The sequence below is a fragment of the Hyla sarda genome, chromosome 2, assembly GCF_029499605.1.
Source record: "Hyla sarda isolate aHylSar1 chromosome 2, aHylSar1.hap1, whole genome shotgun sequence".
Taxonomy (NCBI): domain Eukaryota; kingdom Metazoa; phylum Chordata; class Amphibia; order Anura; family Hylidae; genus Hyla; species Hyla sarda.
Window position 1 is genome coordinate 310,782,079 of NC_079190.1, and position 22,519 is coordinate 310,804,597.

At 46.2% G+C, this 22,519-nt stretch overlaps 1 protein-coding gene across 11 annotated transcripts in view; it reads right to left on the reverse strand.

The window, feature by feature from the left end:
- Positions 1–22,519, reverse strand: part of ANKS1A (ankyrin repeat and sterile alpha motif domain containing 1A) — an 836,994-nt gene that overhangs the window by 235,693 nt on the left and 578,782 nt on the right. For all 11 annotated transcript variants that reach the window (XM_056557673.1, XM_056557674.1, XM_056557675.1 and 8 more), the window contains 3 exons: positions 20,957–21,073; positions 10,293–10,364; positions 10,132–10,218 (listed from right to left, as the gene is read on the reverse strand). In XM_056557673.1, coding sequence (XP_056413648.1) covers positions 10,132–10,218; positions 10,293–10,364; positions 20,957–21,073 — 276 coding nt within the window. The remainder of the gene's footprint in view (positions 1–10,131; positions 10,219–10,292; positions 10,365–20,956; positions 21,074–22,519) is intronic.

The following is a 22,519-nucleotide window of genomic DNA, read 5'->3' on the forward strand; positions in this document are numbered from 1 at the left end:
TCAGCACGTTGTCTCAGCCCTTCAAGGGAAGGGTCACTGTGCAGAGCTTCCCGGAAATGCTAATTTCCCTCCCCCATCTCGTGGTATCAGGGAACACATTTCCCCCAGGTGAACTAGCATCTCCACCTTCCTCTGCTGGGGCTTGCAAGTCACACAGCTTGCCCCTTGCATCACCATCCTCCCTTCTTTTTAAAGCTGCAGCCCTGGCATGCTGCTGACGCGTTACCACTGCCACCATTGGTATGCCTCCCTGGGGTTTACCTTCCTCTCCCTCAGTTTCAGACATAACAATACAGGCATCATACACAGGGCTATCACTCCTTCCCTCCTCCTCCTTAGGCTCACAGGATTGGGACATATCACTCACTGCTGGTCCCTCATCCTTACAAGTCACCAGGGGCACACCAACCCCCCCCCCCCCTCTAGCCCATCTTCACTAGGTTTTGGCATTGGCAATTCATTGTCACCACATTTTACAAAACACCCCATTTCACTTTTGGAAAACATTACTGGTTCAGTCACAGGTAAACATTTATCAATCCCCTGCACTCCCTCCCAGTTACCACAGTTCACAGTGTCTCCCAAAGTCTCGCACAGTACCTCAGAATGAACAGGGCTCTCTCCTTGCCCATCCGGTGTGCAGGTAGTGTCCTCTGGAGCATAATGACAGCATCCGACCCAAATCATTCCCCAGCAGAACATTAACAGGGATGTACTCAGAGACCCCCACCTCCTGCAAACGCACGGGCCATGGGCACAGCAGGCCGCACACCTCCAATTCCTTTTAAAGCCATGGTTCTCCCTGGGATGATGTCCTCTGTATCCACCACTTCAGGCCGCACCAAGGTAAAGGAGGCTCCAGAATCTGGCAAACCCACTGTCACCGGGTCACCCACAGTTACACTCTGCAGGTTATCCACTCTTTTCTCCACCGCTCCGGACACCAGAAGAATGTCTGTGTGTCCTCCAGCTACTGATGGAGAATTCTTTTTGTTGGGGCAAGTGGCACTCAGGTGCCCAATATTGTTGTATCTGTAACATCGGCGGGTGTCCCACCTGACCCAATGTGGCTCCTGTTGCTTTTGGGGATAATGGCAAGAATTTCCTGGCTGGCCTGGTGGTGCTTTGTGGTTGTGTGGCTCCCCTCCAGGTACTTGCTCCAGCTTGTGCAGATCCACGCTTTGCTGCTGGCGCCCGGTTATTGGCAAAGTCATCTCCTAGTTCGGCTGCTTCCATTGCTGTCTTGGGCTTGCGGTCCAAAATCCACTCTCTGGCTTCAAAGCTCCGTGTTTGGAGAAACTGATCCAGGGCCATCAAGTCCTCCAGGGCCTCATAGGTAGTGACTTGTAGGCTGAATGCAGTCCTTAGCTGACCTGCATGTTCAGTGCAGTTTTCTGTGGCGCTTTGTTGCAAAGTCCTAAATCTTTTCCGATAAGCCTCTGGAGTCAGATTAAAACTTTTTAGCAGGGCAGATTTTATTGCCTCATAGTCCTGGTCCCTTTCAGAAAGAAGCGAAGCAAACACATCCAGAGCTTTCCCTCGCAGCCGTGGGGTTAGATATCGTCCCCACTGTTCCTTAGCTTGATGGAAATGCCGGCAAACCTTTTCAAATCCCCTCAGGAACACATCCAGATCACCATTTTTCTCCAACATGGGGAAATGTTCCAAGCGGGGTTTGTGGTCTCCTTGATCCTGCACATCACTCCGTGCGGATGAAGCATCCCCTCTCAGCCTCAGAACCTCCAGTTCATGCCTTCGCTGGGCCTCTCTTTCTGCGGCTTGTGCCTGGGCCTCTCTTTCTGCGGCTCGTGCCTGGGCCTCTCTTTCTGCGGCTTGTGCCTCTCTCTCTGCAGCTCGTGCCTGAGCCTCTCTCTCTGCAGCTCGTGCCTGAGCCTCTCTCTCTGCAGTTTGGTACTGGAGAAGCAGTTGGAGTTTCATATTGGCATCCACATTCCCAAGGTGTTGTAAGGCTGTCTGCATATAAGAGTCCAAGGCCTCATGGGGAGTAATGTTATATTCCCCAGGAGATATCAGTCCTTGGATGGCAGTTCCAGCTGCAGGACTTTGCCTCATGTCACTCAGCTCTTCTGCATGGACATCATACTCCACAAGATCAGCAATAAGTTGTTCCTTGTTCTTTCCTGCAGTAGGGATGTCCTTTTCTTGGCACATTAGCTCCAGTGCAGGCTTGGACTGCTTGTGATATGCCTCCATATTTCCGAGAAGAGACAGAGGAGGTAAAACAGGAGATGGGGAGGACAGAACTGTCTTGCACTCTTTTTGTATGTCTTTTAAACCAGCACTGAGTTCTGTTTTTGGAGTTTACACACAAGAATATGTATGCAATTTCTTTTTAGTGCTAAGACTTCCTTACAGGTAAAAATCCAGCAAGCACTAAAAATCTCTAAATATATCCTGACGCTGCCACCAGTTGTCACGATCACACCCTATCGGTCCAGCTAAGACGCTAGGGAGAGTGTGATGGTGCAAGGGTTAAAGTCACCAGACCTCTGGGTATCCACTACTAGTCCCAGCAAGTCACCAAATTAACCCTTAGATAAACGTGTTTCCACCAGAGCTGCCTTCAGAAAGGTGAGCTCATATATTTAGAGATCAAAGACCAGAGCTGATTAATTAAATTATTTAATCTGATAAAAGATATCACAGTGCTGACTATATAAAAATACAGAAACAAATGACATACAGTTACAAAAACACATAAGAGTTTTGCAAGACAAGTTCAGAAAACAAAAGACGAAGTTCTTACAGCATGATGATATAGCAGTCCTTGAGTGAGTGAGAGTGCTGTTCTTAGGATGGTCTTGTCAGATTGTTGCACAGCCTTGAACACCCCGAGTCTAGCATTGTTAAATATTATATATCTGCCTTTTTGGAGGGAGACTCCATTCCCCCCTCCCCTCTGATCCTACCAGGGGGTCTTCTCTCTTCCTGGCCCTCTTATCTGGTTGATTATATGATGGGACCAGAGTGTCCCTTACATCCTGCTGCTTCAAAAGAGCCTCTGGCTTCAAAGGAGATACAAACAAACAGCAAGACCCCCAATAAAATGCAATACACAAAAGGACACACCGTCCGAATGACCTCTCACCCATGTCCTGGACAATCCATCACACACAGTCATAACGTATAATACACATATAGGATTTTAATAATCAGGCCTTGGGCCTGACAGCTCCATTTGGATGTACCAAAGCCGTCCCTTGGGTGGGTAAGAAATCAGTCAGGTGGACGGCTGGACCACCGCCGCCTGCAACGCCCCACTGCCCAGAGTAGCATCAGCTGATGCAAAGGTATGAATCTGGTAGAACCTTGTGAAAGTGTGCAAAGACGACCCTGTGGTCGCTTTACAGAACTGCGAGGCCGAAACCACGTAGTGGAGGGCCCAGGATGCCCCGAAAAACGGGTGGAATGAGCCAAAACCCTGAATGGTGGGATCTTCCCCCTTGCAGCGGTTGGCTTCCGAAATAGCAGACCGGATCCACGTAAAAATGGTGGACGTAGAAGTAGGTTGTCCTGTACGAAGACCTTCCGAAGAAACAAAAAACAAGTCACACTGTGAAAAGGAAAAGGTGACAGAGATAAGTACAAACAGCCCTTACCACAACCAGGTTGTGGAGCAACGCTCCCGGGGATGAGAAGGGGCCAGACAAGAAAACGGCAGGACGATGTCCTTATTGAGATCAAAAACTTGAAACCATGTCAGGTAAGAAGGACAGACCTGGACGGAAAACAACATGTCCTGGTAGACAACCAGGAAGGGAGAACGGCAGGAGAGCTGCCAGCTCCAACACCCTCCTAACAGAGGTAAGAGCACGCCACGTTAAGGAACGCCACCTTCCAGGGAAGAAGGCGAAGAGGACTGTCCCTGAGAGGTTCAAGAGGAGCGCCTTGCAGGGCACCTAAGACCAAGTGTAAATCTCTAGAGAAGAAGGGAAACGATAAGGAGTGTGCCACTCCCTGAAGCAAGTCTGGACATGAGAATTGAATGCCAGAGGACGTTGAAAAAGAACGGAAAGGGTTAACTTTGACCCTTAGGGGAGCTGAGAGCCAAGCCTTGGACCAGCCCTTATTGGAAGGGAAAAGGGGTCGGGGAAGGGAAAACCAAAAGGGAAAAATAAAACCGCCAGGTATGGTGGTAATTCCATTCAGAGGAAGGCTTGCGAGCCCTCAGTATGGTGCGAACCACTTGGAAGAGAAAACCTCGGGTCCTTAGAACTGCGGTCTCAACCGCCACTCCGTCAAAAGCAGAGACGGTAAATAGGGGACCTGAGATAGGAGGTCCGGGCCAGAGGGAAGGCGCAGCAAGTCGTTAGGAGCCTGACCGCGATGACGTACCACGCCCGCCGGGGCTAGTCGGAGCCACAAGAATGGCAGGAACAACCTCTGCTGTGAGCTTCCTCAGGACCCTGGAATGAGAGAAAGGGGAGGAAACAGATAAGGTAGGGCAAAGCGGCTAAGAACCGGCTGGGACAGATCACTCCCAATTGAGTATGTCCGGAATGAAGACCGCTGCGATGGCCGGAAAGCTGAGCCCCGCCCAGAAGGGAACTTCCCAACGAAGCAAGCAAAGATAGAATTGCCCTAGTCCCAACATGATGATGGGGAGGAGGACTTCTCGGGGTACCAAGGCCCAGACAGGCCGGTCCTTGAAAACACTTCCCCAGTCTGACAGACTGGTAGGAAGGGGGAGAAAGGAGCACCCCTGAAAAAGCAGGGGAATACGTAGCCACCATAGAAGGGACCAACAAGACTGGCGAGAGAAGGAACAAAGGAGACCTGTCCCACCGGAAGAGAATCACCAGTTGAAGAGGTCGGTGATGAAGCTGGGCGAATGGTACAGCCACCACCAATCGACCCAGGAGATCCATGCAAAAGCGAAGCGAAAAGGAGTAATCTGATTCCTGCAAGAGAGTCAGCCGATTCGTCAGCAAGTCGTTAGGAGCCTGACCGCGATGACGTACCACGCCCGCCGGGGCTAGTCGGAGCCACAAGAATGGCAGGAACAACCTCTGCTGTGAGCTTCCTCAGGACCCTGGAATGAGAGAAAGGGGAGGAAACAGATAAGGTAGGGCAAAGCGGCTAAGAACCGGCTGGGACAGATCACTCCCAATTGAGTATGTCCGGAATGAAGACCGCTGCGATGGCGGAAAGCTGAGCCCCGCCCAGAAGGGAACTTCCCAACGAAGCAAGCAAAGATAGAATTGCCCTAGTCCCAACATGATGATGGGGAGGAGGACTTCTCGGGGTACCAAGGCCCAGACAGGCCGGTCCTTGAAAACACTTCCCCAGTCTGACAGACTGGTAGGAAGGGGGAGAAAGGAGCACCCCTGAAAAAGCAGGGGAATACGTAACCACCATAGAAGGGACCAACAAGACTGCCGAGAGAAGGAACAAAGGAGACCTGTCCCACCGGAAGAGAATCACCAGTTGAAGAGGTCGGTGATGAAGCTGGGCGAATGGTACAGCCACCACCAATCGACCCAGGAGATCCATGCAAAAGCGAAGCGAAAAGGAGTAATCTGACTCCTGCAAGAGAGTCAGCCGATTGTTCGGCGGAGTCGAAGCGGGCAGAGGCCGTGTCGAATTGGAGCCCCAGGAGAGAGGTTGGACTTGTCCTGATTGACCATCCAACCGAAGTGAGACAAGGTCCGGACGTGGAGATTAAGACACTCCAGATTCCGGGCACTGGTTGGAGCTCTGATCACGAGGTCGTCCAAGTAAGAAATCACTGAAACCACTCTTGTCCGTAAAAGGGCTATCACAGGCGCCAGAACCTTGGTAAGGGCCTGCGGAGAAGTGGCCAGACCGAAGTGGAGAGCCACAATAGAAAATGACTGTCCGGAACTGCAAAGCGGAGGTACCGCTGATGACCGGCATCCTTGATGTCCACCGAGGAAGAAAAACTCCCCTTGACCCATGGACGCCAGCACCGAACGGAGAGACTCCATTCAGAATGTGCTGGGTAAGATGCTCGAGAACCAAGATTGGGCGAACAGAAACGCCTTTCTTGGGGACCACAAAGAGGTTGAAATGAAAACCTTGAAAACTTTCCCCTGAAGGAACCTGGACAACTTCTCCCTGGATGAAAGGGAACTGGAGCGCACCCCGAACTGCCTTCGCTAGAGAGGGGGACCGGGGGGTCCGGGAAGGAAAAAGCAATCCCATGAACGGAGGCAAATTCAATCCTGAATGTGCGTGGTCCAGGCATCCCGCAAGAGTAAGAGACGACCAACCATCAGTAAGTCGGCGGGTGGGGGCGACCCTTCAGGCCGAGGTAGGCCTACAGGTGCCTGATCGGGCCGCAAAACGGCCGGTGCAGTTAGCCGACCTCCAGGAGGGACGGGTTAGGAAAGAGGGAGCCCTCTGCCCGTGAAGACGCATGGCTGGACCCTTGTTGGTATCAAGGGTCCGCAGGACCGGAAGGAGAAGGACCTCCGACAGGCGGTTCTGTGAGCCTTATCCAGAGGGAAAAAGGAGCTCTTTTCATCCATTGCCTCACTTCCTGAAGGCGATGACCACTTTCCAGGCAATAAGCCACATGGAGCGACAGAGTGCTACCAGGTAGCCAGTGGCAAGGGCAGCGGCTGCGCATGGAAGCAGAACACAGAAAATCTCCAGCTAAGGAGCAATGGAGAGCTAGTGAGAAACCTGCTGTCTCAAAAGCCAATTTAGCCAAGGTTTCCACCTTCTTGTCCGCTGAATCCTTGAAGGCAGCCGCATTGGCCAATGGCAGGGTAGACGCCTTAGAGAGGCAGGAGACCGGTGCACCCACAGTTGGAGAGGAGGTCCACCGAGCAATGAGGTCCTTGGCGAAGTGATACTGCGCCTTTGCCTTCTTCGTTTCCTGAAACTTCTGTCAGGGTGCATCCAGGCGGATTTCAGCAGGGCGTCAAATTCAGCGTGAGTGCTGAAAGTCCTGGGTGCCGGAGGGGCACGATGAAAGGGAACTTCTGTAGCCACGTCCGAAGTTCCTGGGTCCTCTATATGGAAGGTGTCTCTTATGGCCCAAACCAATGAGTGCACCATGTACGACATATCAGTGCGGTCCTCTGAGTCAGAGGCCAATCGGAAACTTCATCCACAAGTTCTCCAGGTGAATGTGAACATGTGAGGCGGCCCTGGAAGAGGGAGAGACTGACCTGGTACGCGGGTCTGAAGAGCCAGAGCGGCAACCATGGGAGTGAGTGTCCACTAGGGGAGTGACTCGTGCTACAAGTGGGGGCAACGGGGCGATGCCTGTGAGGGGAGCACCCGTGCCTGCCCAAAGACTTGGGGGATGAGTCAGTTGAACACCCCTATGACGCTACGAGAGCGGCAGTATAGGGGGAAAGCGGGACCCTCCGGAGGGCCCGTGTAGGGAGGGCCTCTCCAAGGCAATCACCACATACTGGAAGACCTGAGCCAAGTCGGATATGGACTGGCAGAGGGAGGGAACCCAGGCTGGAAGGGCGGCCGAACCCAACGGGCCTGGAAGAACAACCGGGGTAGAATAGCAGGGGGGCCTGGAGGAGCAGTGTGCCGGCCGAACAAGTGTTTCTGCAGAACCGGACATTTTTTAAGTTACAACCTTTGTCCCTAAGGCAGCTGTGAGTAGCATTTTGCAATGCCCATGAGAACTGCGGCTGACATGAGAAAACCTCTGAACCAATAGCCAGAGGGGGCTCTGTGATTGGCCCTGCAACAAAAAACCCCATGCGTGCGCACAGCGCTGATTGGGGCTTAGTTCGCGCCCTAATGCAGGCTTCGGCGGCTCTGGGTGGGCGGAGTCAACGCGCACCAGGCCGCCGAAGTAAATACAGGCCAGACCTTAATGGCGCCCGCTCCCGGCCCCAAGCGCATATACGAAAGTGCGGAACATAATGTCGGCAGCCGCACTGCCGAATGAATAAAAATAAAGCCCCGTCCATAATGGTGCCCGCTCCCAGCCCAGAGCGCATATGCAAAAGCATAGGCGCCTGTGGGGAAAGGGAGGGGGCGGAACATACCGTCGGCAGCCGCACTGCCGAATGAATAACAATAAAGCTTACTGTCGGCAGCCGCGCTGCCGAAACGAAAATAGGAACGGGCGCCCGCAGTAAAGAATATGTAGCCCGGTCCCTAATGGCGCCCGCTCCCGGCCCCCTGCGCATATGTGAACGCATATGCGCTGGCGGGGGAAGGGAGGGAGTGGGTGAGATACTGTTGGCAGCCGCGCTGCCAAAATGAAAGTAAGAACGGGCGCCGAGCGCCCGCAAGGAGAGATATGCAGCCGCGGAAATACTGTGAAAAAAATACCACACATAATGAACTGTGAAAAACACCACACATACATGTCTGCTCAGCCCTAGTATAATAAAGAACCCCCCATAAAGGAAAGGAGGGAAAATCCCTCCTGGCCAGCCCCAACAGTCCCCATGTAAAAGAGTGGGCCAAAAATTGGGAGTCTCCAGATGTTGAAAATCTTCCCTAAAGAAAAAAAGGGGGAAATACTCACCTTAGTCAGAAACTTACCTCATGAAGTCTTCCTATGAAGTCTTCAGTCAGCTTTTTGTCCCTGCAACATGCCGGGCTACCATATGCGAGCGAGGAGAGCAGAGAATAGGGGGACCCGGACCCATGAGGTACAACCCCAGGCGCTGACCATTGGGGAGAGGGGGTGAACAGCGCTTATACGCAATGTCTGTGCCCCCTCAATCGCAATGGGGTAACAGTGAGCCGCAGTTCCTGAGTCCCCACCTTAAAACATGAAAGAAAAAGGAATAAAAAACACACATTCCCTAACTAGGAAAATAATAAAACAGAAGACCTGGTCTGGAGAAATCCAGACCATGTCCACCTCCTTCAGACACTAAGCTAAAACTGATTAGCTCAGGGCCTGGAGGCGGGTATATCCTGCTGGGAGGAGCCGACTTTTTGTTGCCATAGTGTCATACCTCCTAGAGACAGCAGCATACACCCCTGGTCTGTGTCCCCCAATGAAGCCGATAGAGAAATTTTTTTACATTTTTTTTTTTTAGAATGCCAGTAACCCTTTAAATAATACATATTGTCATATACACAGACAGGTAGGTAGGTAGGTAGGTAGGTAGGTATGTATGTATGTATGTATGTATGTATGTATGTATGTGTGTGAGGCCCGTTTACTTGGTCTGCCAGTGTTACCTGGGAACTTTTTCTTATGCTTAACAGCAAGCTATAGAGGAAGTGTGGTACATATTCTGTACTGTTTTCACATCTTTGTGGGTCTATATTATCTTTTCCCACTTCCATTCCGACCCAGTACCTACCAATATTATTACTGGGCCTTCTGTTTATGTGTACCTTTTACGCCTCAAGATTGCTCTATAAAATCTAAAACAGTTTATTATTGTATATGGTAGATATATAATGGTGGCCCTATAGTGTTTAATTGGTATCTATATGCACTTTATCTTGACTTTACTGTATACCTCCTAGCCGTCGGGTTAGTCTGATTGTTGCTGTCCTTTTTAAATTGTTTTATATGCAATTCTTCAATAAAGATTAATTTGTGATAATTATCTTTGTCCAGTGAGAGCTATAGGTATTTATGGTTATTGGATTGTTCACACGGGGCATTCATTTGCTTAGTTGTGATTTAGCCCCTTTGTTTTGCGAACTGGTATTTCCTGTTTGACTTATGTTTTTTTTTTACTACAAATCCCACAATGCCCATTGAAACAAAAGACCTGTGGTATTCAATCAGGGTGCCTACAGCTGTTGCATTAGTTGCAGATTGATCCCTCCACCCATTGAAGCAGACAGACTCCCTGTCATCAGCTGACTAGTGAGTCAGGTCTCAGCCGCATTGCAAGCTGGTAAAAATCAGAGACAACAGTCATTTTGTATGCTGGTAAAAATAAATAGTTCGGTGAAAATCACAGAAGAATTGTGAGAAAACCGTCACACACAGGCACAGACACTATATTATGAACTACACTAACTTTAGCATAAGTCAAATAAAAAAAATTCCTGGAATACCCCCTTTAAAAAAAAAAAAATGAAAGCGGCAATCTGATTATTATGGGCAACTACAATGTTACTGTGCACAAGGTTTGATTAAGCTTCTCAGCTTTTCTTAGGTATTTCATTTTAAGATGCTTTTTCTCTAACCTGATTTGAAGCATCGATGAACTTCACTCCTTTGTAGCTTATGGAAAGGGTAATTCTTGGAATTTTCTTCATGTGCTCTGTGGACTTCTGTAAGAATATTAAATTCAGTAAGGTTCAGTTAACATTTACACCCATCATAAAAAGAAAAAAAAAAGTCTCACCCTCATTTTGGCACAAGCATCTTGGGTGGATTTTGTCCCTCGAAGATCTTTAATTTGCATTGATCCTAAATACTGTAGGGGGGGGGGGGGTCAAACAAAAAAAGAAGAATTTATATGAGACATTAACTGATATCCCAGATTTTTATGTTTAGCTTGTAGAATTGAGCACTAGGCTCAAATGGACAGCTCGGGATGCTAGATGTTAGCTAGAGGCTAGAAGATATGTGCACTGTATGCTGTGGCTTAAATGGGCGCTCTAATTAAAAAAAAATTTTGAAAATGTTTTAGAAAACAAAAAAACTAAACAAAAGCAGTACATTTCCCCTTATCTCTTGCACAGACTTTGGACTCCTGCTGGCCTGGCAAAAGTCCTAAATCATGAGTGGTAGTCTTTAATAGCTGCGGGCAGTTTGAAATGTATACTTGAGTGAAGTTTCTGATGTGCCAACTGTCTCAACCCAGGAGATGGCGACCCAAAGAGCTACTGACCCCAAACATATAAAGCCATGCCAAAACAAAAATAATCACCTCCAAATACAATGAAATACATGAACAGGTCCATGCCTGCAACATGCATAGGCAATACAGCAGTAATGCATTTCAAAATAATTCACATAATTTATCTGTAAACAATATAAAAAGAAAAGATTTGTGGATTGCACCCCCGGCACCTGTGTGAATTGTTACTGAATTTTCTGCTGGGATCGGTCTTTATAGGGCAGCAGTGCCGGACTATACCTCTTGTTCAGTTAAAAAGAGAAGATAGCACCCAGAAATCAATTAAATAGATCTTTTTATTATTCCATTAAAACGAATGCTACGCATTCCTACACCTCTCCCGGGCATTCGTTTTAATGGAATAATAAAGAGGATGACTGAATTAAGAAAAGAGAACTAGCGATCAAGATCTAATAAAAAAATACTATAGCAGCACAATAGCAGCATAACTCAAATACCAGCAGGGCCCTTGCTGGTAGAGAAATTGAGTAGATAAAAAATAGTTGATACAAATAGCATAAAATATTAAAATAAACCATAACTTAAAATAGAGAATACAAAAAATATATCTGAACATTTACTTACAGTCATGGCCGTAAATGTTAGCACCACTGAAATTTTTCTAGACAATGAAGTATTTCTCACAGAAAAGGATTCGAGTAAGACATATTTTGCTATACACATGTTTATTCCCTTTGTGTGTATTGGACATAATGTCACAACAAACTCCAAAAATGGTCTGGACAAATTTATTGGCTTCCTTTAAAAATTGTGGAAAAATAAAATAGTTTCAAGCATGTGATGCTCCTTTGAACTCACCTGTAAGAGTAACAGATGTGGGCAATATAAAAATCACACCTGAAAGCAGATAAAAAGGAGAGAAGTTCACTTAGTCTTTGCATTGTGTGTCTGTGTGTGCCATACTAAGCATAGGCAACAGAAAGAGGAGAAGAGAATTGTCTGAGGACTCCAGAACCAAAATTGTGGGAAAATATCAACACTCTCAAGGTTACAAGTAGAGATGAGCGAATCGAAGCTGACAAATCCGAATTTGTTACAAATTTCATGAAATATTTGATTCGCAATGAATGCGAATATCGTCACGATTCTATTGCGCAAATCGCTTCATGAAACTCCATTTACTGTGGTCCAGGCTCCAGGGCATCTAAAATGCTGGGAAGGCGGGAAGGGAAGTAGATGGGATGACCCTGAATCACATGCAGGATGCAGCCTATCAGCAGCTAGTCACCCCCTGTGATGTCACAGCCCTATATATTCAGCAGCCATTTTGCGGCTCTTCATATCATTCATTACACTGCATACAGATAGGACGGATATCGCTGTGTGTGAGTGTGTCACATCAGCGTTCTGGTGGACAGAGAGCAATGTTTTTTTCACTGAAAAGGATTTTTACTGCAGCCATAAACCTCCCAGTTACTTTCTTCAGCACTGTATTACAGAGAGGCGCAGATAGCTGTGTGTTGCCTCATACATTTCAATAAGCTGCCTCAACTTCATAAACCTTAGCAGAGGAGGCAGGAATAATTTTTCAGTGCAATTCTGTGTCTTTGTTCCACAACAAATCATCTGCTGGTTATACTAGTCCGTAGACGGTATAATACCAAGCAGTCCATTTCTAATAGTCTTTGACATAGTGACATTTTGTGTTTAGTACACAGCTTTTTTGTGCTGCAGCACTATTGTGTTCTGCTGGTGTTGTGCAAAAATACTTTTTTTTTTTAGCTTACTGTACAACATTTTTCTGCCCTCATAAATGCATACCAAATACCTAAGTGGTTTACTATTTTGTGCCTGTCAAGGGCCTACATACTGTGAAAGGACAGCCAAAAGTAATCACCGGCAGGTGTTTTACTCATATAATTTTTGAACCGTACAGTAGCGCATTTTTCTGCCCTCATAAGTGCATACCACATTCCTACATCTAAGTAGTGTACTATTTTAAACCTGTTAATCTGTCAACGGACTAGATACTGTGAAAGTCCAGGCAAAAGTAATCACCGGCTTGTGCTTTTACTCAAATACTTTGAGAAGAGAAACACTTTCCTCAAATCTGGTCTTTTGTATACTCTGAAAAAATGGTGAGAGAGTGTATATAAAGAATTTGTGTATATTTCACAGTTGGTACTGAAGTAAAAACAATACAAATGTATTATATTAAAACATACATATATTTATTGATGTAATTGTCTATGGCAACTGCCTGCAGGGCCCTTGCAGCAGTGTCAATAGATACAAACAAATGTAAAATTAATAAAATAATATCTAAAAATTATTGTAAAAATAATTATGCAGATAAGTTAAGAAAGTCCATATTATGCAACCCAAAGGATAGGCAGCGATTTCAAATGCAATATTGCCCAATTTATAATCCAGTGGGTAAAGTCCCGTATAGCTTAGAGAGATGTAAAAAGTCTTATGTAATGAACAAAGTTTGGAAATGCAGGACAGTGTTAGCTTATTTGTCCTGGCAGGATCCCACGGCGCTCTTACTACTTACCCACAGCGGCTTCCGAACCGGACGCCTAGTCGTTACTTGGGATGGCGAGTCATCAGCGCCGGTGAGCCAGAGGTCTGCTTGTCGGCGTGGTGATGCAAAGTTCTATGTGCTATGCGCATCAGGATGTCTACTTGCCGGCGTGGTGGTGTTTATCTTCATGCGCTATGCGCACCAGGAGATCGGCTTGCCGGTGTAGTGATCTGAAGTTTTGTGTGCTGTGCGCACCAGGAAGATCAGCTGGTCTCTGTAATATGGTTTGTGCGCATCGGGAGGTTATAGAATGCTGCAAATACCTATAGATTGCTATGGGTATAAAGGCTAGATGCGTTTTGGGACCGTCTGGGTCTCTTTTTCAATAGCAGTGTACCAACTGTGTGGAAAGTGGGTCTTATATATGTTCAGCTAGTGTGTGATTAGGTAATTGGGTTTTCTTGTGTGTGTACCGCACTTTTCTGCCCTCATCAGTGCATACCACATACCTACATTAAGTAGTGTACTATTTTAAACCTGTTACTCTGTCAAGGGCCTGCATACTGTGAAAGGACAGCCAAAAGTAATCACCGCCTGGTGTTGATACTTATTTAAGTGTATGGTAGTGCATTTTTCTTCCCTCATAAGTGCATACCACATACGTACATCAGAGTAGTGTACTTTTTTTGTACCTGTTAATCTGTCAAGGGCCTAGATACTGTGAAAGTCTAGGCAAAAGTACACATCTGCTGCTGTTCTAGACAAATACTGTTTTTAGCGTAGAGAAGCGTATTGTACTCCCCTCATATACACACTAAGTATGTCAGGCAGAATAGTGCCAGGACGTACACAGAGGAGTGGCAGAGGTTGCAGCAGACTAGGGTCGAGCTCCCAGTATCAGCTAGCATTCGTGTTTCGAGCAGTTACCCATCTGTCATCGATTGGTTAACACGGTCATCCACTTCATCACTAGTGACAACTGATACCCTCAGTCAACAGTCGGCGGGTTCCTCAGTTGGCATGGCCCAGGAGCAGTCCCTGTCCTCCCATTGCCTCTGTCCTATGCTGTTACCTCCCCTACAGAAGTATCTTATGCTGTGGGTTCAGCTCCCCTATTCAATGAGGACAATCTAATAGAGGACAGTCAGCAGCTACTTCCCAGCCAACAAGTGGAGGAGACATCCGCAGCTTCCTCTGCTAGGCAGGCAAGTAGTGATGAGGAGAGAGATGTGGGAGGCGTTGTTGCCAGGGTTCAGGGTCCTGAAGCAGACACTGTTGAGGAACCTGAGGAGGACATCAGTGATGTGCAGACACTTGATCATGATGAAGCCGATCGCAATTGGGAGTCGGGTGCAGAAGGGGCTTTATAATCATCAGGAGAAGAGAGGGTTGCAGGTTGCTCCTGAGGCAGTAGCTGAGCCAGCAAGGTGGTAGCATGGTTGCCAGTGAGCATGGTGGCAGAAGTGGAAATTCTGGAGCCAAACATGCCCGTAGGCTTCATGGCAGCCTACCTTCCCGGGAGGTAGTGGGACAGGTGTTCCTGGAGATGGCGACAGTAGCAGTGAAGTACTGCGGACTGTTGGTGGGAAAATCAGCTGCTCGGCGGTGTAGCAGTTTTTCATCAATTATCTGGAGGAGGTTCACATAGCCACATGCAAGATATGTCAGCAGAAGGTGAAGCGTGGCCAGGGTCCCAATATTGGCCCACGGCCCTGCGTCAACATATGCTTCACCACCATAAAGTGGCCTGGGAGAACCGTGGCTCTGATATAGTGGTCCAGCCTGCTGCATCACCCAGTGGCACACTGCTCCCTCTTTCAGCAAGCCAAGGCTCCACCATCTCAGCCGAAGGGAGCTGTGTGTCATACCCACCTTCTGTCGCTCCAGATGTTCCTGTTCCTCCTTTTAGTCAGCCATTCCGCAAACAATCCATCGGCGATACAGTGTCCAAGAGACAACAGTATGTGCCCACTCATCCAATGGCGCAGAAGCTGAATGTGCTCCTGTCCAAGTTGCTGGTGCTGCAGTCCCTCCCTTTTCAAGTGGTGGACTCTGCACCTTTCAGAGAACTGATGGCTTGTGCCGAGCCAAGGTGGAGAGTGCCAAGCAGTCATTTCTTTGTGAAGAAGGCAGTACCAGCCCTGCACAATTTTGTGGAATAGAAGGTAGTCTAGTCTTAAAGCCTGTCAGTGTGTACCAAATTGCATGGCAGCACCGACGTCTGAAGCTGTAACTATGGTCAGGGACAATACATGTCCTTTACGGCTCACTGGGTGAATATGGTTCCTGCACAGCCACAACAATAACTTGGACAGGTCACGCCACTTCCTCCTCCATGCTCTCAGGCCATTGGCCATTGGACAGTGTGCGATTCCGCCTCCTCATCCTCCACTGCAGTGTCTCAGTGGCCCTTCAGCATATCATGTATGCAGGGCATGGCAGTGTCACGCTGTTCTTGACCTGGTTTGCTTGGTGAACGGAGTCACACAGGGGAGGAACTGTTAATAGTCATTCGTAAAGAAATCGGAGCATGGCCTCCTCCACGAAAACTGGAAATGGGAACCATGGTGACTGACAATGGGAAGAACATCTTGTCTGCACTGTGTACCACTCTATAACCAGGTCACTTTCAGGACTACTGATGCTGCTGCCACCTCCAGGCTGTCTCATTCAGCCACTATATGGTCTCTTCTCATGCTTCAGCCAACTCCAGGCTGTATTATTGAGCCACTATATGGTCTCCTCATGCTTCAGCCACCTCCAGGCTGTGCCATTCATCCAATATATGGTTTACTGATGCTTCAGACAGCTCCAGTCTGTGTCATTCAGCAACTACATCATTTAGTGATGCTGCCGGGCCTAGGACATGACCTATATATGTTTATGGTAGTGCTAGGTACCATATATCTTAAATGGAAATTTCAAAATTCATATTTTATTCTCAGAGATTGTGAGGCCCTATTGTCTCCTCATCTACCGCCAACTCCAGGCTGTGCTATTCAGACACTATATGGTCTCTTCATGCTGCCACAAACTCCAGGCTGTGCCATTCAGCCACTATATGGTCTCCTCATGCTTCAGCCGCGACCTCCAGGCTTTGCCATTTAGACACTATATGGTCTCCCCATGCTGCTAGAAACCCCAGGCAGTCATTCAGCCACTATATGGTCTCCTCATACTGATGCCACCTCCAGGCTGTCTCATTCAGCCACTATATGGTCTCTTATCCTGCTTCAGCCAACTCCAGGCTGTGCCATTCAGACATTATATGGTCTCCTGATGCTTCAGCCAACTCCAGGCTGTGCCATTCAGCCACTATATGGTCTCCTCATGCTTCAGCCAACTCCAGGCTGTGCCATCCAGTCACTATATGGTCTAAAAAAAAATTATGGTAGTAAAGTAAAGTAAATGTAAGCAAATGTAAGCAAATCCCCAGGACCGGATGGACTACACCCAAGAGTTCTTAGAGAGGTAAGTTCAGTAATATCTGTACCCCTGTTCATGATATTTAGAGATTCTCTGGTGTCTGGTATTGTGCCAAGGGACTGGCGCAAGGCGAATGTGGTGCCAATCTTCAAAAAGGGCTCTAGGTCTTCCCCAGGAAACTATAGACCGGTAAGTTTAATGTGCATTGTGGGTAAATTGTTTGAAGGACTTATAAGGGATTACATACAGGAATACATAGGGGATAATTGTATTATAAGTGATAGCCAGCATGGGTTTACTAGGGATAGAAGTTGTCAAACCAATCTAATTTGCTTTTATGAAGAGGTGAGTAGAAGCCTTGACAGAGGAATGGCTGTGGATATAGTGTTTCTGGACTTTGCTAAAGCGTTTGATACTGTCCCTCATAGACGTCTGACAGGTAAATTAAGGTCTTTGGGTTTGGAAATTTTAGTTTGTAACTGGATTGAACACTGGCTCATGGATCGTACCCAGAGAGTGGTGGTCAATGATTCGTACTCTGATTGGTCCCCGGTTATTAGTGGTGTACCCCAAGGTTCAGTACTGGGACCGCTGTTGTTTAATTTATTTATCAATGATATAGAGGATGGTATTAACAGCTCTGTTTCTATCTTTGCAGATGACACCAAGCTTTGTAGCACGGTACAGTCTATAGAGGATGTGCATAAGTTACAAGATGACTTGGATAGACTAAGTGTCTGGGCATCCACTTGGCAAATGAGGTTCAATGTGGATAAATGTAAAGTTATGCATCTGGGTACTAATAACCTGCATGCATCGTATGTCTTAGGGGGGATTAAACTGTCAGAGTCACTGGTAGAGAAGGATCTGGGTGTACTTGTAGATCACAGACTACAGAATAGCATGCAATGTCAGGCTGCCGCTTCCAAAGCCGGCAGGATATTGTCATGTATCAAAAGAGGCATGGACTCAAGGGAAAGGGACATAATACTCCCCCTTTATAAAGCATTGGTACGGCCTCACCTGGAATATGCTGTTCAGTTTTGGGCACCTGTCCATAAAAGGGACACTGCGGAGTTGGAAAGGGTGCAGAGACGTGCGACTAAACTAATATGGGGCATGGAACATCTTAGCTATGAGGAGAGATTAAAGGAGTTACAATTGTTTAGTCTTGAGAAGAGACGTTTAAGGGGGGATATGATAAACGTATATAAGTATATTAATGGCCCATACAAAAAATATGGAGAAAAACTGTTCCAGGTTAAACCCCCCCAAAGGACGAGGGGGCACTCCCTCCGTCTGGAGAAGAAAAAGTTTAGTCTCAAGGGGCGACACGCCTTCTTTACCGTGAGGACTGTGAATTTATGGAACGGTCTACCTCAGGAACTGGTCACAGCAGGAACAATTAACAGCTTTAAAACAGGATTAGATACATTCATGGAACAAAATAACATTAATGCTTATGAAGAAATATAAAATCCCATCCCTTCCCCAATATCGCGCCACACCCCTACCCCTTAATTCCCTGGTTGAACTTGATGGACATATGTCTTTTTTCGACCATACTAACTATGTAACTATGTAACTAGCTACACTAAATCTTCAATTTCATTTTCAATATTTGTCTTTTAAGCTTATGTATTATGAAGCCCTAGTGTCTACTCATGCTGCTGCCAACTCCAGGCTGTGCCAATCAGACACTATATGGTCTCCTGATGCTTCAGCCAACTCCAGGCTGTGTCATTCAGCCAATATATGGTTTACTGATGCTGCTGGGCCCAAAATTTTTTATGGTAGCACTAGCTACCCTAAATCTGCAATTTAAATTTCAAAATTTGCCTTTTAATCTTAGGGATTGTGAAGCCCTAGTGTCTACTCATGCTGCTGCCAACTCCAGGCTGTGCCATTCAGACACTATATGGTCTCCTCAAGCTTTAGCCACATCCAAGCTGTGTCATTCAGCCACTGTATGGTCTCCTCATGCTGCCAACACTTCCACACTGACATTCAGCCACTATATGGTCTCCTCATACTGATGCCACCTCCAGGCTCTGCCATTGTGCAGCTCTGAGGAAGTGATTCTAAAAGCGATGCCTGTAATCTGCATGTCATTCTTAATAACAGTATTATTTCACTACCCCAGCACATTCCATATGCATGTTAGAACAAAGCAACACCCCTATTGAGGCGCTCTGTAGTCCTATTGAGGCTCTCTGTAGTCCAGAAATAACCGTTTTTAATATAGATTCACCGCAAATAAATTCGGATCAAACTGAATTTTTTCAAAAAATTTGGCGAATCGGCCGAATCAAATTTTTCAAAAGTTTGCTCATCTCTAGTTACAAGTCCATCTCTCGAGATCTAGATTTGCCTTTGTCCACAGTGCGAAACATTATCAAGAAGTTTGCAATCCATGGCACTGTAGCTAATTTCGCTGGGTGTGGACCGAAGAGAAAAATTTATGAAAGGTGTCAACGCAGGAAAGTCCGGATGGTGGATAAGCAGCCCCAAACAAGTTCCAAAGATATTCTAGCTGTCCTGCAGGCTCAGGGAGCATCAGTGTCAGTGCAAACTATCCATCAACATTTAAATGAAATGAAACGCTATGGCAGGAGACCCAGAAGAACCCCACTGCTGACACAGAGACATGAAAAAGCAAGACTACATTTGGACAGATGAGATGAAGATAGAGCTTTTTGGTAAAGCATATCATTCTACTGTTTCCCGAAAACGGAATGAGGCCTACAAAGAAAGGAACACAGTACCTACAGTGAAATATGTTGGAGGTTCAATGATCTTTTAAGGTTGCTTTGCTGCCTCCTACACTGGGTGCCTTGAATGTGTGCAAGGCATCATGAAATCTGAGGATTACCAACAGATTTTGGGTTGCCCTGTACAGCCCAGTGTCAGAAAGCTGGGTTTGCGTCTGAGATCTTGGGTCTTCCAGCAGGACAATGACCCCAAACATAGGTCAAAAAGCACCCAGAAATGAATGGCAACAAAGCGCTGGAGAGTGCTGAAGTGGCCAGCAACAAGTCCAGATCTAAATCCCATTGAACATCTGTGGAGAGATCTTAAAATTGCTGTTGGGAAAGGGCACTATTCCAATAAGAGACACCTGGAGCAGTTTGCAAACGAAGAGTGGTCCAACAATCGGTCTGAGAGGTGTAAGAAGCTTATTAATGGTTATAGGAAGCAACTGATTTCAGTTATTTTTTCCAAACAAATATTAAGTTGAGGGTGCCAATAATTTTGTCCAGCCCATATTTGGAGTTTGGTGTGACATTATGTCCAATTTGATTTTTTCGTCCTTTTTTTGGTTTAGTTCCAAAACACACAAAGGGAATAAACATATGTATAGCAAAACATGTGTTACTGCAATCCTTTTCTGTGAGAAATACTTCATTTTTTAGAAAAATTTCAGGGGTGCCAACATTTACAGCCATGACTGTATGTGCATATGCATATTCCTGTGCAAATACGCATGAAATCAGCCTTGAGATAATGGTAGTTAATGGCAATGTTTGTAAATGTTCAATAATCTGAGTTTCATATGATCAATACCCTCCTTGGAGTCACTCTGAGGTTCTTATAATCAAAGAAGAAATGTCCACAATCATACATGATTGCCGCTCACTAAAACTTCTAAAATGAATAGAGTATTGGTACAATGTACCGCTCATCCGAGGTGTGCTGAGCCGGTCCTCTGGTTCTTGCACAGAATGTGATCCTCTGTGCAGACTTCTATTTTACCTAATCCCTTATGGTTTATTTTAATATTTTATGCTATTTTTATCTATCCTTTTTCCCCACCAGTAAGGGCCCTGCTGGTGTTTATAAGTTATGCTGCTATTGTATTTTTAATAAACTTGTGAATCAATTTTATGCAATGTGCCCCTTATCTAATAGATCTTGAGCGCTAGTTCTCTTTTCTTCATTGAGTTATAATAAACCAACACAGATTAGACAAAAATAAAAATAATGATAATTAGTGACAGATACAGGTTAAGGCTGTGTTCATACTGCGGTTTGTTTGTTTGTTGCAACATGTTTTCTGTTGTGATTGGTGAACTCTCATGCCTTTACCAACAGAATAAAAAATGCTAATTAAAAACATAACAACAATGCAAAGTGCCTAAATGTGCAAGAAACAGTTAACAATACCTGGTTGGCCAGTATTTGTTAAACAATAATTTAAGGATAATGAAAACAAAATGAATATTTTTTTACTTATTTCACAGACAATACTCACGCTGGCTTCATAACCACATGACTCAAATATTAGTTTTTCGGGTTGGTGCTGCCAGTTTTGTAAGGAAGCATATGAAGTAGCTGAGCTGGGAGGCCGCAAGGTTAATTTAGTTTCTTCCTGCCCCCAAAACAAAACAAAAAAAAAAAACACTCAACTCTTTAGATAATCAGCATGTCTTTGAGAACTGTTATATTAAATTTTAAAAATGCTAACTGAAAGTAGAGAAAGTGCATTGTTCAGAAGAAGCTAACTGAAGCAATAGGGTGGTGGTGTTCTAAGAAAGCAGAAGACAGGAAAGCATAGCATATTTTGTTATTTAAAGGGGTTGTCCACCATAAGGTGAATTTAGTGCGTACCAGTCAGACAGTAATGGACAGGAAGGATCTGTGCTTGTCTTGGGGCTAAATAGCTATATTGTGAGATTACCATAACACTGTGGCTAGCTTTGTGTGAACTGGTATTTCCTGTTTGAGTTTTCTTTTTTGCCTACAAATCCCACAATTCCATTTTCCTCCCTCCCACACATCAGCCACCCCACCCATTGAAACATAAATGAGCTGCATTCATGCAAAAGATCTGTGGTTTGCAATCAGGGTGCCTACAGCTGCATTAGTTGCAGATTGATCTCTCTCCCACCAAGCCATCCCTCCAGCCATTGAAGCAGACAGTCTCCCTGTCATCAGCTGACTAGTGACGTCAGGTCTCGGCTGCACTGCAACCTGGGAAAACTCTGAGACAACAGTCATTTTGTATGCTGTTAAAAATAAATATTGGGGTGAAAAATCACAGAAGAATTGTGAGAAAACCATCACACAGGTACAGACACTATATTATAAACTACAGTTACTTTACAGCCCCTGTAGCATAGTCAAATAAAAAACAGTTCCTGGAATACCCCTTTAACAACCATGGAAGTAAATGTACATCCTGGTTTGGCGGTACTTCGCGCACCAGGACGTACATTTATGTCCTGTGTATGACAGAGAGCATCGTAGCGGTGCTCGCGCCCTACACGGCAGGTTCCGGCTGCTATCAGCAGCCGGGGACACGCCGGTAATGGCCGACATCCGCGATCGCATGGATGTCCGCCATTAACCCCACAGATGCCGTGATCAGTACAGATCACGGCATCTGCGGCAATGCGCATGTTAAAATAGATCGGATCGCCCGCAGCGCTGCCGCAGCGATCCAATCATCTGTAATGGCGGTCGGAGGTCCGCTGACCTGCCTCGGTCTGTCTCCCGGTGTCTCCTGCTCTGGTCTGAGATCGAGCAGACCAGAGCAGAAGATCACCAATAATACTGAACAGTGCTATGTCCTATGCATAGCACTGAACAGTATTGGCAATCACATAATTGCTATAGATAGTCCCCAATGGGGACATAAAAAGTGTAAAAAACTAAAGTTGAAAAATTTAAACATTTTAAGAAAAAAAAGTTAAAGATCCCCTCCCCCAATAAAAATTGTCAGTTTTTCCCATTTTACCCCCAAAGAGCGTAAACATTTTTTTAATAAACATATTTGGTATCGCCGCATGCGTAAGTGTCCGAACTATCAATATAT